General features: G+C 48.6%; 9 protein-coding genes across 9 annotated transcripts; 5 read left to right on the plus strand and 4 right to left on the minus strand.

The window, feature by feature from the left end:
* Nucleotides 1-515: 515 nt before the first annotated feature.
* Nucleotides 516-2,302, minus strand: FOIG_08614 (uncharacterized protein; the record flags this gene model as incomplete). The annotated part of the gene is made up of 2 exons (XM_031208660.1): nt 516-1,746; nt 1,803-2,302. 2 exons carry the CDS (start codon nt 2,300-2,302, stop codon nt 516-518), a joined length of 1,731 nt encoding a protein of 576 aa, XP_031061666.1.
* Nucleotides 2,303-3,109: 807 nt separating this feature from the next.
* Nucleotides 3,110-4,759, plus strand: FOIG_08615 (uncharacterized protein; the record flags this gene model as incomplete). Its single annotated transcript, XM_031208661.1, has 2 exons — nt 3,110-3,775; nt 3,842-4,759. 2 exons carry the CDS (start codon nt 3,110-3,112, stop codon nt 4,757-4,759), a joined length of 1,584 nt encoding a protein of 527 aa, XP_031061667.1.
* A 54-nt stretch (nt 4,760-4,813) lies between these two features.
* FOIG_08616 (uncharacterized protein) lies at nt 4,814-6,900 on the minus strand (the record flags this gene model as incomplete). The annotated part of the gene is made up of 2 exons (XM_031208662.1): nt 6,764-6,900; nt 4,814-6,712 (listed from the first exon to the last, which is right to left on the minus strand). The coding sequence occupies exons 1-2, from the start codon at nt 6,830-6,832 to the stop codon at nt 4,814-4,816; spliced, it is 1,968 nt and encodes a 655-aa protein (XP_031061668.1). The 5' UTR covers nt 6,833-6,900.
* A 784-nt stretch (nt 6,901-7,684) lies between these two features.
* Nucleotides 7,685-8,716, plus strand: FOIG_08617 (uncharacterized protein). Its single transcript, XM_031208663.1, has one exon. The coding sequence runs from the start codon at nt 7,767-7,769 to the stop codon at nt 8,457-8,459; it is 693 nt and encodes a 230-aa protein (XP_031061669.1). The 5' UTR covers nt 7,685-7,766; the 3' UTR covers nt 8,460-8,716.
* A 258-nt stretch (nt 8,717-8,974) lies between these two features.
* On the plus strand, nt 8,975-11,418 carry FOIG_08618 (uncharacterized protein). Its single transcript, XM_031208664.1, has one exon. It carries the CDS (start codon nt 9,059-9,061, stop codon nt 11,141-11,143), a length of 2,085 nt encoding a protein of 694 aa, XP_031061670.1. The 5' UTR covers nt 8,975-9,058; the 3' UTR covers nt 11,144-11,418.
* A 27-nt stretch (nt 11,419-11,445) lies between these two features.
* Nucleotides 11,446-12,242, minus strand: FOIG_08619 (uncharacterized protein; the record flags this gene model as incomplete). The annotated part of the gene is made up of 2 exons (XM_031208665.1): nt 11,446-11,798; nt 11,858-12,242. 2 exons carry the CDS (start codon nt 12,240-12,242, stop codon nt 11,446-11,448), a joined length of 738 nt encoding a protein of 245 aa, XP_031061671.1.
* A 553-nt stretch (nt 12,243-12,795) lies between these two features.
* On the plus strand, nt 12,796-13,350 carry FOIG_08620 (uncharacterized protein; the record flags this gene model as incomplete). Its single annotated transcript, XM_031208666.1, has 3 exons — nt 12,796-13,018; nt 13,069-13,235; nt 13,294-13,350. The coding sequence occupies 3 exons, from the start codon at nt 12,796-12,798 to the stop codon at nt 13,348-13,350; spliced, it is 447 nt and encodes a 148-aa protein (XP_031061672.1).
* A 426-nt stretch (nt 13,351-13,776) lies between these two features.
* On the plus strand, nt 13,777-14,753 carry FOIG_08621 (uncharacterized protein; the record flags this gene model as incomplete). Its single annotated transcript, XM_031208667.1, has 2 exons — nt 13,777-14,644; nt 14,734-14,753. The coding sequence occupies 2 exons, from the start codon at nt 13,777-13,779 to the stop codon at nt 14,751-14,753; spliced, it is 888 nt and encodes a 295-aa protein (XP_031061673.1).
* A 127-nt stretch (nt 14,754-14,880) lies between these two features.
* On the minus strand, nt 14,881-16,728 carry FOIG_08622 (uncharacterized protein). Its single transcript, XM_031208668.1, has 4 exons — nt 16,128-16,728; nt 15,849-16,084; nt 15,688-15,795; nt 14,881-15,632 (listed from the first exon to the last, which is right to left on the minus strand). The coding sequence occupies exons 1-4, from the start codon at nt 16,582-16,584 to the stop codon at nt 15,027-15,029; spliced, it is 1,407 nt and encodes a 468-aa protein (XP_031061674.1). The 5' UTR covers nt 16,585-16,728; the 3' UTR covers nt 14,881-15,026.
* Nucleotides 16,729-16,876: the final 148 nt, after the last annotated feature.

Consider the following 16,876-nt stretch of genomic DNA (forward strand, 5'->3'; position numbering starts at 1 on the left):
CATGTAACAGAACGCTATTATGGATTTTAGTTTCATTCCACGAGTATATATACTAGAAATATTATGTTTACACATGCCATAGCAATATTTTAAAGAACGAATTAGGAGCCCCAAGTCCCCTTCATAAGAAGTTTCTGTCTACTTAATCCACTGGCCAGTACAGTTGTGGCTTCTTCAAACATCTGTGCGACTCCTCCAATTTTCATGGTATTAAATTCATATGTCTCGTTGAGATATCATGTGTTTGAACTAACAATCGAAATTTGAAAGGCTAGAATGCAGGCACGATTGGTCTTTCTTTCATCAAAGCACCGACTTGAATAGAAAGGTAGCGTTTTAAAAGCCAAACAATGTCATAGAATTGTGTTCAGACTATTAGAAGCCACCGAAGCTGTGTGATAGAGATAAAGTAAGGACATTAGCATAGATAAATACACCTAGGGACACAACAGCCATATAAGGTGGCTGGATTTTGCATCTGCTGAGTTGCCCGCGATCCCGAACAGCAAGATCGTCTAGCCACCCCAGAACCGAGCCCAAGTTCTAACAACAATATGTTTCTTGGCCAACGCATCTCTCTCAGCTTCATCACCAAATCCCTCCTCCCAGAAGCGACACTCCTCATCCACGGCCTGTTTCTTGCCATCGGCAAAGATATCGACAGTGGCAGGAGTTACAAACTTGGTTCGCTTAAAGACCTTCCAGAAGATGAACATGAAGAAGAACCAAGCAAGACCAAAATAACTTGTGATGAAGCCCTTCAGGGACCAGGGCTGGAAGATGTCGAATCCGATAAAAATGGATGTTGAGCCTCCAATGAAGAGACAAAGGTACGGCGTCCATGATGCACACGGGGCGGTGAAGGGGAACACGATTCCTGGGGCAGGTCGTTTATCCGAGTTCCTTTTGAAGAGTGACTTCTTGAAGTTGTTTTCGCCTTGGCGAGTAATGCCTTGAGCTCTGAGGGCTCGACGCCATGCGATGAATACCCATGTCATAGCCGTGAAGTTTACAACCAGTGCGACAGTGGTGAGGTCCAAGAACCAGGAGAAGACCTCACTCGCACTGTTGGAGGTTACCAAGAATGACAGTAGAGATATGGAAGTCACTGCTGTGACACATACCCATGGCACACCAGATTTGGTGCATCTCGAGAAGATCTTGGGTGCTTGTCCGTCTTGAGCCAGCGAGTATAGAGTTCGACTAGACGAGTACAAATAAGCGTTTCCGCAAGACCATCCAGACAGCAAGATGAGGAAGTTGATAAGTCCAGGAAGAAACCCTCTGATGTCGAGACGGAGAAGACCCAATACCCAGGGAGATGCCGCTGCGCCAGCCTCGCCAGTCTCGATGGCTCCCAGAAGGCGAGGGTCACGCGAGTTACAGATAATTCCAACAGCAAGAATGCCGACAACGTAAAAGAACAGAATTCGACCGACGATCAACTTAGCAACCTTGGGAATCGTCTTTCGTGGGTTGCGGATCTCGCCAGCTGAGAGGGAGATGATATCTGGGCCGCCGATGGTGAAGACGGCATATCGCACACAGATGCAGATGCTAAGAAAGATTCCGGTGGCGCCCTCTGCGTAGTATTCATGGGCCATATCTCCATTCTTCCAGTTTCGGAAGCCATAGGCGTCATGGTGAGGATTTCCGCCGACCATGGTGACAAAGGTCGCCATGATAAGTCCGAGAATCAAGAGGATCTTGGTGGAGCCCATGATAAACTCGGCTTCGCCATACCATCTACGTCCAAAATATTAGAGCTTGTCTTGTATTTCTCAGACCCAGAGAGGACTTACCTAACAGCAACCATATTCATGAAGTAGCATACAGACAACGCTATGGCAATCCAGACAGCAGGGTTGATGTCGGTATTCCAGTACTGCATAACAGTTGCGACGGCTGAGTATTCGGTACAGACCAACATGGCTCCCGCATAGAAGTATGTCCATCCCATTGCAAATCCAAGAGCTGGATCGACAAACCGGGAGGCTAGTTCGTAAATCGAGCCTCGGATCGGAAGCCATGCTACCATCTCGGCAACATTCAGCATAGTAGGCCAAATGAAGCCGAGACCGTAGATTAGGTATCCAATGATAAGAGGCAATGGACCAGCTTTGGACAAGACGCCGCCGACGCCGACGAAGAGACCAACACCAATACCGCCGGCAATGGTCATGAGCTGGACATGGCGAGGTGATAGACCTCTACGAGTTTGTTGTATAGTGACAACAGCATGATCAGCGACAGTGGTCGAGATATTCTCGTCACCATCTGCTTTCTCAAGCGAGGCAGTCATAGTATCAGGCTTGATACGATGAGGGAAGAAGTGAGAGCTCAGTTGTCATAAACAGTAAATAGATGGAACGTTCGAGATGGGAAAATGTTCAATTCATTGTGGGGTTCGACGATCTTATAGAGGAGATGTCTCGACCCAAGCTGCTACGAAAGGCGCCATGATACAGTGAACAGCCATTATCAACACTATCAGCTCCACTGATAATAGATCCTGGGGCCCCGGAATCTGGAACCTGGCAACTGGGAACGACTAAAGCGATTATGGTAACCTCATGTCTTGGCCTGATAACACTGACTCAGTCTTGCTCGTTAGTTCGCCGATAATGTCATCCAACGTTGATAGTCTCCCCTACGGAGCTCCTAGAAATGTTACGATATTCAGTTAGTTCAACGGTACTTGGCCGGCTCCATCAGATAACTTCTGATTGGAAACTCGCTACAGAGGACTCGCGATTGAGCAATCAGAACTCACCGTTCAACAGAACCAGATACGGGTTAGTGTCTTGATCTCTCAAAATGAACCACGTTTCCCTATGATGGAAACATTTTTTATCAAGAGTCATGCTCCAAACAGCAAGTGATCGAAAGTGTAAATTATGTATGCAGAAGAGTCAGATGATAACGCAAGCTGCGCGTGAGCAACGATATAGAATTCTTGCCCGAAGAAGACTGGCTAGACGCGAGGGGTTCGTTAAACTTCCCGATCTACGGTGGCATGGGCTGATAGCTCAAGTATATCAGTAAGAAAAGCATTCTGACACTGCTATCTCGGCCATCACTACCAACGGTCAAAGAAGCCCCATCAACCATGAATGATTCACGCAAAGCCACAGATCGGCTTCTGGCTATTGCCCGATCGTTACAGCATCCCGACTCAAACTATGGCTTACCCGAAGAGTTCATGAGAAAGCTTCGTGCTACCCTTCTATCAGACCCATTGTTGCCGAAACCTAACCCTTCTATCTCCCTCTGGCAAGAACCTGCCCACCCTACTGTATCAAACATTCAGTCTCCAACCCTTCCACGGTATGCCGATATTGTTGTGATTGGCTCTGGGATAACGGGATGCAGCGTTACCAAGGCCCTCCTTGAGGATGATAGTCTGGACTCGACAAGTCAGATCGTCGTCCTCGAGGCTCGTACCCTTACCAGCGGCGCAACAGGCCGTAATGGAGGCCAACTCGTCTCTCCAGTCGGTCATCTCTACAATACTATGTGTAAAAGACATGGGGAAGATACAGCCAAGGAAATGTGTCGCTTCAGCTTCATGAACACTGAGCGGATTATGGGTATGCTCGACGAACTAGATCCAGAGCTCCGTGATTCCAGTGAGATTCGACATGTACATAAAGTCATGGTTGCTGGGGATGAGGAGACTTGGAAAGCTTCGAATGAGTCTCTGAACTCCTTTCGAGAGGCAATTCCCAGTCACCAAACCATCCATCGTGTTACTGAGCAAGACGGCTTAGCAAAGGTATGGCTCTTTGACTTTGAAGGATCCTCTCTGCGTTCTATTCAGAGTACTGACCTTTCTTGTAAGGGTTTTAACATCAAGAGTGGCCATGGTGTGATCGACCATCCTGCCGGCGCCGTCTGGCCATACCGCCTCATAACTGGAATCTTCGAACGTCTTCTTGTCCAATACCACGACCGCCTTTCGATCGAGACAAATACTCCCGCAACAGCGATAAAGTACATATCTAGCACGATAAGCAATGGGTCTTCGATGCCTGACTACCCATACATCATTGAGACTCCACGGGGTGCTATTCGAGCCAAGCAGGTGATTCACTGTACGAACGCGAACGCTGCCCACTTGTTGCGTCCATTGATAGGAAGACTCTATCCATATAGAGGGACCATGTCTGTCCAAAAGGCGGGTCCGTATCTAGAAAACATGGGCAACCACCGCTCGTGGAGCTATCTGACCAAGTCCACGCTTGATCCAGTGTCAGAGCGGTTTGACGGAGGGTTGTACTATCTCCAACAGCATGCCAAGACTGGAGATATATGGGTTGGCACTGACTACTCCAATGTCTTTGACGTCCTGACGTCTGACGATACTGCTGTGCCGGGCCACTCAGTCGAGGCTCTACTGAAGTTCTTACCAAACTACTTTGTTAAGGGATGGCCGGAGGATGAGCGACCGGAGTTGAAAGGAGTATGGACTGGGTTACAGGGACATACATCGGATGGACTTCCATTGGTAGGTAAGCTCCCGAAGAGTATTTCTGGGCGAGACGGCGATGGTGAATGGATTGCTGGAGGATACAGTGGGTATGGGATGGACAAGGCTTGGATGGCCGGTGAAGCGATTGCTAGTATGATTGCTGGCAAAGGAGTTCCTGAATGGCTACCCAAAGCGTTTCTTCTTACAGACCAGAGACTAGAGCGAGACATCACTGTCGAGAAGTCTGTAGCCAAGTGGGTGTCCATAGCAAAGACTGGAGATTGGTAGAAGATAGAATATAATATACATTTGCATACATAATTATGATAAATGTTGAAGCATCTACCCAATGAGTGTGTTGAGCTGCTTCCGAGTGCAAATATCCAACCAGTAAACATCAGAATCCCCTTCGTCCAGAGCACTCCAAATACTCGTCACCAGCTCAAGTATATTGCTCACCTTTCTCAAGGGCAGGACATCAGCATATGCTGACAATCGACTCTTCACAAAGTTCCGTGCTTGGGCGAGTTCAATAATGCTCTGTCCCATGTACCGTGACTCTTCGTCCGCTGCGCCTAATGATGTGACATCCTGTGGCATGCGACGAAGTTCGCTCGAGATAGCAACGAGAATTAACGGCTGGATACAGCGACTCCTCGACTCAAAAGGTATATCTCGGAGAAGCTCAAGCATATATAACGCTAGACTTGTTAGCCAGTAATCCTTCTCGGCTTTGCTGGGAACTTGGGGTGGCGGTCTGGCTGAATATATGTGATTTGCATCCCAGGGGTTGTATCGTTCAGCGAGAAGATCAGAAAACACGCGATAAATCTGGAGTAGACCAACACATCGGTATGCTTTGTCAATCTTGGCCAGGTGAGCTAGCGTTGTTCTTGGATCCCCTGTATCCTGTATCTTCGATGTGTCGGCAGGCGTATACGCAAGAAGTCGTTTCTCTAGACAGCGAGCCTCCCTGATCTTCATCTTGAAGAAGTCCATATCCTCCTCCGTGATGAACCTGATGGACGAGGCTCGAGAACGGTATTGAGAGACAAGATTTCCAACGTCAGTGAGTGTCTTGACTGTTTCTCCCGCCATTCCGACAAACGGGTGCAGCACAGATTGGTTGCTTGGTTCTGAGGGCCCGATCAGAGTATCAGAATCAGGGTCGCCTGACACATCTGTAAAGAACGACAGAAGCATCCCCCAGTAGTCGACTGCAGTCTGAAAGAATTTGACCATAGGCTTAGACTGTGTTCCAGAGGTCGAGCTCCATTCCAGCACTCGTCTTTGAGTCAAATGATATCTCTCTTTGGCCAAATTGCCAGGATCATGCCAACTTGCAGTGTGGCAGAGGAGAACTGTTGCCAGTAGTCTCGCCTCAACATACTCTGCAGTATTTGGGTTGTCCCCATCTAAGCATTGAAGGGCTATCAAGCGTTCTTGAATTGCAGTGGTAGATAATTCAGGAAAGACGCTTGTTAGACAAGCGGCTGACATGCTTTGCATCGTGTGATATAGGACCTTTGATGATTGCCACGAGTTTTCTGCTACTACTCGCATTAGATTCGACTGACTATCCCATGCGCAGTAAAGTGGTATGACTTCCCGTATAAAGAAGTCAGAAAGAGCTGTTGGAAGATTGTTCAGTTGTTGTGGTATTGTTAGTGATGAGTGGTGACCAGGGGCTCCATTGTTGTAAGACTCTGCAAGTAGAGGTGTCGTATTTAGATCAGTACAAGATTGTTGACCTTCATCGCGCAACCAGCTCATATCAATGGAATGATTCGTCTCCGTTCCCTGATCTTTCCACTGGCCAGTTTTATCCAAACTCGGTGAGCCATCTGTAAAAGCCGTATCGTCTGGTATAGTCACGGCATCCGAGGAATCCAAAATTGGGAAAGGCCAATTTGAAGCTGAAGGATCCTCCCCTAAGCCGAGGAAGTCGGAGGCATTCAGTGCTGGGAATGGCATTAGGTTGGTATCTCCAAAATGAGGAAATAATAGCAAGGGATCCAATGTTGACGTCGTGATATCAATGGTTTCTCCCTCATTCATATAACTAGTTGAACTTGAGCATGACTGATTGCCTCTTCTCGTCCGAGGCTTTTGGCTAGAGCTGACAGACTTCTGTTGAAGTTGGTTCTTAGCAGACCATCGCAGGTTTAAAGCGTAGCCAGGGCATGAGGAGCCTGCATCCTCACATCGTTTACATCCCGGCCTCCTCTGGTCGCATTTTACCTGGTTTAAAAGTCAGCGTTATCAACAGCATCTTAAGTGAGCTCTACAGACTCTCTTCTCTTTACATCTTGAACAGCCATGGCGAGACTTGGTGTAAGTTGGACGATATGGAGAGTTCATTCTGAGTGGCAAAACAAACTATGCGGAGTCCAATTATTACAGTCTTGGGTGCGACTTCGCAGTTGCCGGATTTACTGAGATACAGGATGGCCGTTATCGCGACGGGGAGAATGACAGGGTGGGGTAGGATGCCTCAGGTATCGGACTAGTCTAGAGCCTCTGCTATTATCGCTAGTGAGTTGGGCTAACATGGCACATCCTGAACTCTAGCTCAAAGCTTCATTTATCCCCTACTGGTAATTACTATGCTTCTATCGATATTACGTTGAGAATAGGAAAACGTATGTGATGATATGAAGTAATTTATCTATGAAACGACTGTTGCAAACGTCAGCAGGTATCGCCAACTGTTGCGCAAGCGGCTTTCTATCCCCCATGTCCTTGTTGTTTTGGTCGAAAGTCAATGCCCATTGAGGATTACAGCCGCAAGTTCTATATAGAATCTCCGTTTTCGAATGCTGTTGCAGCATCATATGTGCTGTAACCCCTCACGCCACACAAGTCGACGCTGAGATTCTTGGGAAACAAGAAGGTATATTCATTACTTTCCTTGCAATCTGGTAAAACGTGTCTTTGTTTCTCGTGCTGAAGCCGATATTATGTAAAACCTCGAGGCTGAATCGTTGTGTTGGTCGCTGGGATTATTAATCATATCAGAAGCATAATCATACGACCTTCAAGCCGGTCAATCGGCTGCAAGTTCACCGAGACCTCCATAGGACTGAGAATTAATCAAGGACGAAGATAACGAGCGGTAGGGCAATGCGTGATTCGCCGAACGCTCTGGTCCCATGTCGGAGGGTTATAACCGCCGATCGCCGATGCTGAGACCAGTTAAAAGACAGGCCAATTCAACAACCATCAGCGAAGTGAAGCCAGTAATCTGATATCATTTGATCTTGAACTAAATCTACATTTCAACAATCGTCAAGCGATGGCAACATTCCATGAAGTCTATTTCGGAGGGGCAGTTCTGCTGTCCAGCCTCATCACCATGTCCTGCTTCAAACCTCCCAACGAGGTTCCACGCGAAGGCTGGAAGCAAGACAGTCTCGGAACCTACGCCAGTCCAACTGCAGCACGAATCCGACGAATTCTTGCTGTCAGCGTTGGTGTTTTCCACGCCATCATCGCCATGGGCTACGGTGATTCCAGCTCCGTGTGTCCTCATGCTGAGAACTTGAACTCGGAGCTGTTCAGCTGGAATGCATACACGCTCGCTTGTCTCTCAATGATCATTCTCGTTGGCGGGCCACTTCGATTAACGGCTTTTGCTCAACTCGGAAAGAACTTCACCTTTCAGCTTGGACCACCTGATACTTTGATGACGGATGGCATTTATCGGTATATCCAGCATCCTGGATACACGGGACAAATTATCGTCTTGATCGTCAATCTCGCCCTGTTCTTGCGATGGGACGGCGCATTCGGTTGCTGGCTTCCTCAAAGCTTGCGAGCGACGGTAAGCGGTTGGGGCTTGATCTGTTGTTTGGTTCTTGTGTTTGGAATCTTGCGAAGGCTTATGATGAGGGTGAAGGATGAGGAGAAAATGTTGAAGAAGACATTTGGAGAGAAATGGGTTGCATGGAGTCGGGTTACCGCGCGCTTTATTCCAGGCGTCTTCTAAGTGATTTGGTTTACCAGGTGCCAGTCTGAGCAAGGATCGGAGCGTGATGTTGCAGTTTGGAAGGAGGGTGTTATACATGTCGGTCTGCTGTACGCGTTTTTGGCAGCTTATTTCGCATGGCTGTCAATGGGAAGAACTCCATATCTACGTCTGAAAGAATGCGACCCGATAACGAGAAACTCAAAAGGAACATTGGTACTAGAATAGATATATACTGTAAAACTAGACCACAGTCATTCAATTTGAAGCTTAATTTGATGATTGCGAAGACAGTCAAGCAGTCTGATTCTGCTCCATCGGCGAGTCATACTGACTTCAACAGGGATAAATCACGCAGCAGCAGGGCATGACACAAATGAAGTCAGCACGATCCATACCGGGTTCGAAATTGCTCCGAGTCCAATGAGCTTCAATCTCTCCTAGCTGTCAATCCATTTGAGTTAGTTCAGCCTAACTGGGAAAACGAGGCATACTGGCCGGCAATGTCGGCACGGAACGGCATCAGTGGGGCAGCGTCGTCCAAGTATAAGTGTTCAGCTGAAATATTTGACTCACTGTGGTGTTTCCTCGTCTAATATTCCTGGAACCTGTGGGAACAAATGGGTCGATTAACCAGGTTTCTGTCCGATGCGGAGAAAGCAGTGAGGCAAGCTGGGAGGGATATGCAGCAGCAACAACAGCCTGCTGGGTACCCACAGCCGCAGCAGGGTCAACAGACTCAGCGATATTCCAACGCTCCCGGATATCCGGTGCAATACCAACAGCAGCAGCAGCAGTACTATCAGAATTACCCTCCTCAACCAGTGCAACCCCAAGCGGAACTCCAGGGTTCACCTGTAGCCTCTCCTCCGCAGCAGGTGCAGTATCACCAACAACAATACCCTTATCAAGCTCAACCGATTCCTCAAGACCTTCCAGCGAGCGGAAGTGCTCGAGTATCCCAACATGTTGGAGCCTCGCCCAACCAGGCTGTCTCCAACAGAGGTCCCAACACCGCGATGCCATTAAGAATTCAGCCGGTAACTGAATGTATCGACATGCCATTCACACTACCGATCTACTGGTTCATCCACAGTTCCTACCCAGACTTTGTCATCTGCAGTCGTTGCTACGCAGATGGCGTTCTCAACTCACCGTTTCAAGACACGTTTACACCGGTATGGTACGATGACAGATTAGAACGGCAATGTCTGTTCGGAACGCCCCGGGTCCAAGACTATCTTTGGCCAGCTGCTGTCTCATCAATGAGACTTGACAACATGCTGAGCTTCATGGCCATGAGACCTGCACTGGGCCATTGTCCAGAGGATAAGTCAGTGGAGGGACAAGAGTGGTATTACCCACCCGATCGACCAGAGATGGCAATCTGCAAACCTTGCTATGAGGATTATTTCAAGCATACCTCATTCGGTAACAGGTTCAGTACACATAAGCCTCAGGGCGCTGCAAGTTGTGATCATAATCTTTGGTTCATCCGCCGCATGCTCAAGGTCCATGCACCGAATAACAACTGGACAGCCTTCACTACGGGGTTCTACAAGAGGCTACAGCTTCCGTCGTGTCCCAAAGCACAACCTATCGCAGGTCCAGAGAGGACTTGGTTTATGTCCTCACGCGGCCCATCAAACTTCTCAGTCTGCGAAGCGTGCTATTGGGACTACTTCCACGAGTCTACTGAAAGTCAATCTTTCCGCACAGCTCGTCTTGGACCGTCACAGGAAGCATCGTGTGACATGGGACAGGCCAACATGCTCATCCCCATGGTTCGGGCGGTTGACAAGGGAAACTACCCCAAGTTCTGGAACACTCTGCAAAGCCTCTCGCAACACCCGCCTTGTAATCCTCAGGGTGCAAGGGGAATTCGCTGGTATACGCTTCCAAGCGATCCTCCAGAATTCGAGATTTGCGCAACGTGTATGGCGGGCACTGTCGCCACCATGGACATGACTCACTTCTTCAAAGTCAAACAGTCTGTTGGACCGTCTGAGCCCCGCCTCTGTTCATTCAACCTGCCTGGGTATCCGCGTGGGGTGCCCCTTTTGCAAAAGTTTGCGGAGGCAGCCTACATTAATGACTGGCGACCACTTAGCGAATTTGCAGTAAACCTCAGTACCGCGCCACCGTGTCCCAAGATCGATCTGGATTTGGCGAAGAACCGCCGGTGGTGGGGATGGGACAATGTCCATATCTGTCAGGAATGCTACGTCGTTGTGGCAAAGGGTACGAAGCTGGAGAAACACTTCGCCATGAAGGGAGAGCAAGTCGCCGAGTCCCGAATCTGTGATCTCTACTCCCCTCGCATGCGGCAGCTCTACAAGAACGCCTGCAAGACCCAAGACCTAACATCCTTCCTATCATTCGCCCGCCAACGCCGCGAGGTTTATCTTCGGACAGTCCCGGAAATGAACAGGATGCTCGCAGCCGCCAAACACGCTCTCGGTCAAGCTCAAACACTTGGTCTCGCAGCTGTGACGTTCAGCGCAGCAGGAAATCTGAACGCAACGAACTTTTATTATGATCACACGGTCGGAAACTCGACAGTTGGGCATGGATATCAGAATGAGCAGCTGTTGCAGGCGGCGATGGTGGATCATTCGATGCAGCAGGTCGGGGCTGCTGCGACGGGTCCGGCGGCTGTGGCGAGGGTTGGTGTTTTAGAAAGAATGTGGAAGCAGGTTGAGTAAGGATTCACTTGCTTCGTGGGAAATTTCTTTTTTCGTCAGCAGCATGGCTTTTATTTTCAATTGATCACAGGCTTTATTGCTTCCGGTATAATCTAGTCCAATCGGACATACTTCTTATCTTGTTCTTAGAAACTCTTTCACCGACATAGTCAGTCTGATCTTATTGATCACCGGCGCGCGTTTTTAGCTCTTCATGCAGTACACACTTAAAGAACATTGATATTTTGTAGCAAACTAACGATTCGTATACTAATAAGCCCGGTTTTTCCAACTCATATGAAACACTCCCATAAAATCCCACATTAATACCTTGGCCCGGAACGATAGTTGTTGTAGTACCCATGAGGCTCTGTTTCCATCGGGCTTGGGCCTAGGTACCGTCCTGCAGTCTCCGTCTCCATTGGGTCCGTTGGATGGTATGTCGGGCCACGGTAGCTTCTATCTGTGTCCATCGGCACAGCTCCTTGAAGTCTCGGCTGGGCATAGGCCTGATAATAATTCGATGGTTGCCCGACCCTAGAAGAGGCATTTTCCATTTGAAGCCAAAGATTGTTGTTAATAACTTTGGCCGGTGTTGATTTGTTTCTATCCTCCTCCTTGATTCTATGGTAGAAATCGGCGTGCTTATAACATGCTGCTTCAATCCCTTCCAGATCTAGCATATACTGCAGTTAGCTTGGTCAACCACTCCAAAGGTGATAATCAGGGCCATACCTAAGTCTGGTGGGAGAAAGATGAGACCGTCATCATTGAGCTGTTTGAGACCTTGGAGGAGAAAAACACGGCATGACCACCTGCTCTCGCGGCGGGGGAGAGCTCTTGAACTTCCAAGCGGAACTTTCTTCAGACTCTGGCGAATTGCCTGGTGAGAGTCCTCATAGCCAACCTTCAGGCATACAACCAAGTTTCTTGAACGCAAGGGATTACCAACCCTTCCATCCTCATATTTAAGAGGATTCCTTGAGTTTCCATGATCGGTTGCGTGGAATTTTGTTCCTTCAGGCGGGTTGTTGCCGGTGGCATATAAAGTCCAGTGCTTCGAGTCTCTGATTAGTTTTGTTATGAATGCATGTAGACCCTTACTCACGTAGTAGTTCATCCTTGGGTCCTTAGAAAGGAATGTGAGAGAAATGTAAAGAGTATTCGGTCCTGGCTGAGAAAGACATAATGCATGGATTGCTTCTACCAGACTACACAGTTGGAATGCAGTAATAGTATGATCGCTTTGGGTAATCGAATGGCTCTATACGATATAAGAAAGGAGCTATTGAGTTTTTCCTTCTTGCATGCAACGCACCTTTATATCATTATCTACTTAACTGGTGAGCGCCGTGTGTCTCTGTCAAAACGTTCCTTGCAAGGATCTCTGGAACGGCGATACGCCTTTATAGCCACAAAAGGCCATGCTCAGGTCGCATACAATGATGCAAACTCAAAATACTCGGGAAACATTGGGCCATCACCGTATCAATGCCACATTGTCGGGCGATCAGTGTGGCCAGCATGAATGAAACCGCTCGGCGCGCCTGTAGTCGGTGCCTCGGGCATCCATGCATTCAGGCTGAACCATTTCCTGACATTGGAACATTCACTTCTGTCAAATAACCAACCGACTTTACAACACTTGAACCAACACTACAACTTTACCCATAATGGAACCACTTCTAGAGGAGACAGTCGACAAAGCGCTCTCCCTGATACGAGATGAACCTTGTCTACCACACCCATTGGGGAAACTATTATCGTCTTTCATTACGCAAGCCGTTGATCCTCCACTCGCAGCTGCTCATGTCCTCAGTTACTGTCATTCGGGCCAACACCGCGAGGCTGAGCTTCGTGCCCTTGTTTCAGATTGGACGTTCATCATAGAGTCTAGTGAGTTTTCCTGGCTATCAATGCAACACGCTGGCTCTTATTATTTTTAGTCACAAAACACGGGACTACACCACCTGCTCCTGACAGCAGGGCCCAAACTCGAATTCTCAAAAGAGATGGCAACCGATGCTGCATCACGGGTAAGCCAGCAAGTTTGAGCGACCCTCTGGTAGTGATGCCTGTTGTTCTCGCCCCATCCCGCTGGCTTGAAGCCGAGGTATAGGAGATTGTCTTCGTCCCCGTCCGAGCTCCGCCATGGCTGACAGGTTGACTAGCCGCGAGTTCTTGCAATGCTCCGCGCCTTCTTCAGCCCCCCTTACCTCAATTGGTAGTTAGCTTATACAGAACGACTGAAGCGGGTAGATCCAATTGACGGCCACTGGCTTGTTCGAAGATCAGCCGCCAAAGCCTACAGGAATGGACTAGTGAAGCTGCATCGGCTACACCCATCGATGATTGAAGTAAGTAATATCATTCGTCTGGCTCTCTTGTATTAACTCATCCCAGTACAGGATTGGTTGGTGTCTGATTGGAACCGTGGAACCAATGATCGATGTCGACGGTCAATATCCTCTTCTCGGAGACCACTCGCGTTCGGGAATACGCAAGGTAGACGCACGTTTCATCGGGACCCATGCCCGCTTGGCCTCGAGCATGCGCTGGCTTGAGGTCAGAAAGCAAATTGCGGACAATGAAACAGCGATAGCTCAGGCGGGGGTACGACCTACAACATCCAGGCCAGGTTTAGTGTCAGCTGTATGCCAGATGTTCCGCACAATCTTCTGGGGGCATGGCTTATAATCCCCCAATTCATTCGACTACCGACGTACAAACTATTGCGAAAGATCGGACACCATCTTTATGGAAGTACCAGTTCCTTGGCAGTTAGCCGTTTGCCTTTCGGTCTTTACCTAAAGTCCACTAGCGAAGGAGCTTTCAATGAATCCAATGCGCTCGGTCTTATTCACAAGTACACTTCGGTGCCAGTCCCTCGTGTGCTGGATCTGGTAGCAGACTCGCGAAACACGTATCTCTTGACTACAGGTCTCCGCGGCGAGCCCCTCGCTAGGGCGATGGATATGCTCTCCGATAGAGATTGTCAGGAGTTCGTCGACCAAATGCAAAGCTTCATTTCTCAAATCCGAGCAATCCCCCCAGTCGGTCCCAAGAACCACATATGTAATACTCTGGGCCAAGCATGTAGCGACCCAAGAATTCGAGATGGCAACCCTATTGGCCCCTTCGACGACGAAGCTTCTTTCAGTCAATATCTTCGCCATCCCGATGATCCCACCTGGAGAGGTCATCAAGTTGTATTTACCCATGCGGACTTGAATCTGCGGAACATTCTCGTGGACAAAGTCACAAGACTGGATGGGACAAGGGGTTGGGCGGTCTCGGGGATCGTCGATTGGGAAAACAGTGGTTTCTACCCAGAGTACTGGGACTGTACAAAGGCGCAGTTTGAGGGATTCAGATGGGATGAACGCTGGGCTAGAGCTTTGGTTGAAGTTTTCCGTCCCTTTGGGGGTTATGCAAAGGAGATTGAACTTGAGAAGAGAAGCTGGACTGAAGGTGATGGCGCATTTCGAGGCACCCCTGGCCCCTGGGGCAAATTAGTAGAAGGTTTACTTAGACTTAGATTATTTAATATAGGATTTTATAAATTTTTATAGTTTTTATTAATTTATATACTTTTATATAACTTTTATAAGATTTTTATAAAACTTTATAATTTTTATAATATTCTAACTTTAGGATTCTATTACTTCTTACCAGTAGCTGTAGAGAACCCTCACATCCAGCATCCTGTCGCACTACAGTCACAGCAGCCTGTGCCCATCGCTAGACCGTGAACCGGGGGGGAACAGTCTATAAATGCCGTACAATCCCATTATTATGGCCAAAATTTATGCATTATGCTCCCAAACCGCAAGCTCTCAAAGTCTCAAAGGCCCATACAAATCTAACCCAATGCCGTCACATCAGAATTCCCCACACGGTTAACCTATCTCTCAGACCTGTTCTGTTCCTTCGCCCACTCTTCGAGACCCTTCTCCCCCAAAGTTTCTTTCAACTCCTTCCCACCCATTGCAACAAGACGATGAATAGCAACGAGACTTCGACGGGCGTTCTTCTTTGCGTGCAATACGTCAGACAGCTCGCTGATCTTGCTGTTCAGTGGGTCCACGTTGGCCTCTGCCATCTGGGTCTTGGTTCTGAGGTCGTTGAGACGCTTCTCCTTGTTGCGTAGATTAAGCTCAGCCTCTCTCTTTTCTTTCTGTGCAGGGGTATTTTTTTCGATGTTCTGGACTATCTCTGCAGTGAGGATGCCAGGGTTGTCGCTGCTTATACGCCGTAATTCCTCGACAACCTGGGCATCTGCTTCGCAGCGGGCTCTTGCGTGTTGGACCACTTGTGAAGCCTTGGTGGCTTCTTTTGTGGCTTGCTCGAGAGCCTCGGCGCTGGAACGCACGGTTTCAAGATAACCTACACGGCGTCGGGATGAGTTGCTGATATTGGCTTCAGTGCGGCTAATGTCCTCTTCCAGTTTCATGATCTCGCGCTTGAGATGTTCGGCGTAGGCAAGTTGAACTTCATTCAGCGACTGATTCTGTACGGTTCAGTTAGACTAGTCATGTGGGTATAGCTTCATAATATGAACTTACAGGTGTATCGAGAAGGCGTTTTTCCCCTGCACCTGGAGCATTGCGCTGTGGAATCGAGTGTCGGGATGCCTCAACGTTGCCGTTACCGTTGCGTGGATTACCAGGTCCCTATCCCGACTCATTAGATCCTGCTGCAAGGGTATGGAGTGTCTGGTTGCTACCGTGATGTAGTCTCCCATAAGTTTAGATAGCTCCTGTGTGTTCTCAGGTGAGAAGTTGAAGAATACCATAAGCCTTTTTTTGGCTGGAGGCTCGGCTGGCTCGAGTTCAACCTCTTCCTGAATTTCCTCGTTTCCTCCATCTTCTGCGCCGTCATCTTCAGGACCGTCGACATTATGGAGTTGGAAATAGCGACGTTCGCTGTAATCTATGGGTCGCTTGCGAGCGGTTCGAATTGCTAGCCTTATTAGCCTAATGTTATTCTGATTGAATAAACTTACGGGCAGTTCTGGTATCTGTGTGAAGAGCTCGGGCTCGAGCTTTGTTGCGGGTCACGTTCTGAGGTTCATTAAGGATGGAACCGTCAGAATCGGAATCGGAATCGGAGTCATGTGGTTGAGCACTAGGAAGTTCACGCTTGTCTGCCAGCCACTTGGTTGCTTTGGCGATAAGCTTCATGCTCAGCTGATATCTGTATTGCGGCATCGTGTGATCCGCAGAGTGATCATGCAAGAAGTCGATGAGTTGCTCGAGCGTTACCCCGTCAGTCTTAGGAAGGTCGACGCTCAGAAGCCTCGTGAAACCCGAGACTAGTTTCTGGCCCCATTTCCTTGGGCCAAATGAGATGACCTCCCAGGGCCATTTTCCGAGTTCCTCGTAAAAGACAGTGAAGAGCTCATTTGTGCGTTTAGCGTGTTCATTCTGGGGCGCCGGTACAGGTGGTGCTTCAAAACACATTGTGACGAGCCAAAGGTTGGTGGAGGGCTGCGGGTTATGGCATAACGGGAAGAAGAGTTTTCCTTAATTTGGCGGAAGTCTTGAGAATGAAAAGAAGAAAAGGAAACGGCGTGTGAGCTACGGGACGCGTCGAGGCCGCGAGGCTGCACCTTCGGAAGTGAGATGCAAGAGGCAGGGCAGTGGCTAAAGGACCCTGGTAGCTCAAGTACCTAAGGCAGCCTTGACTTGGGACGAATGGTCTAAGGATTGTATTAACTTAGGGAATATTAGATTAGTTAAATATAAATAACTT

Source organism: Fusarium odoratissimum (genome assembly GCF_000260195.1).
Source record: "Fusarium odoratissimum NRRL 54006 unplaced genomic scaffold supercont1.13, whole genome shotgun sequence".
Lineage (NCBI taxonomy): Eukaryota > Fungi > Ascomycota > Sordariomycetes > Hypocreales > Nectriaceae > Fusarium > Fusarium odoratissimum.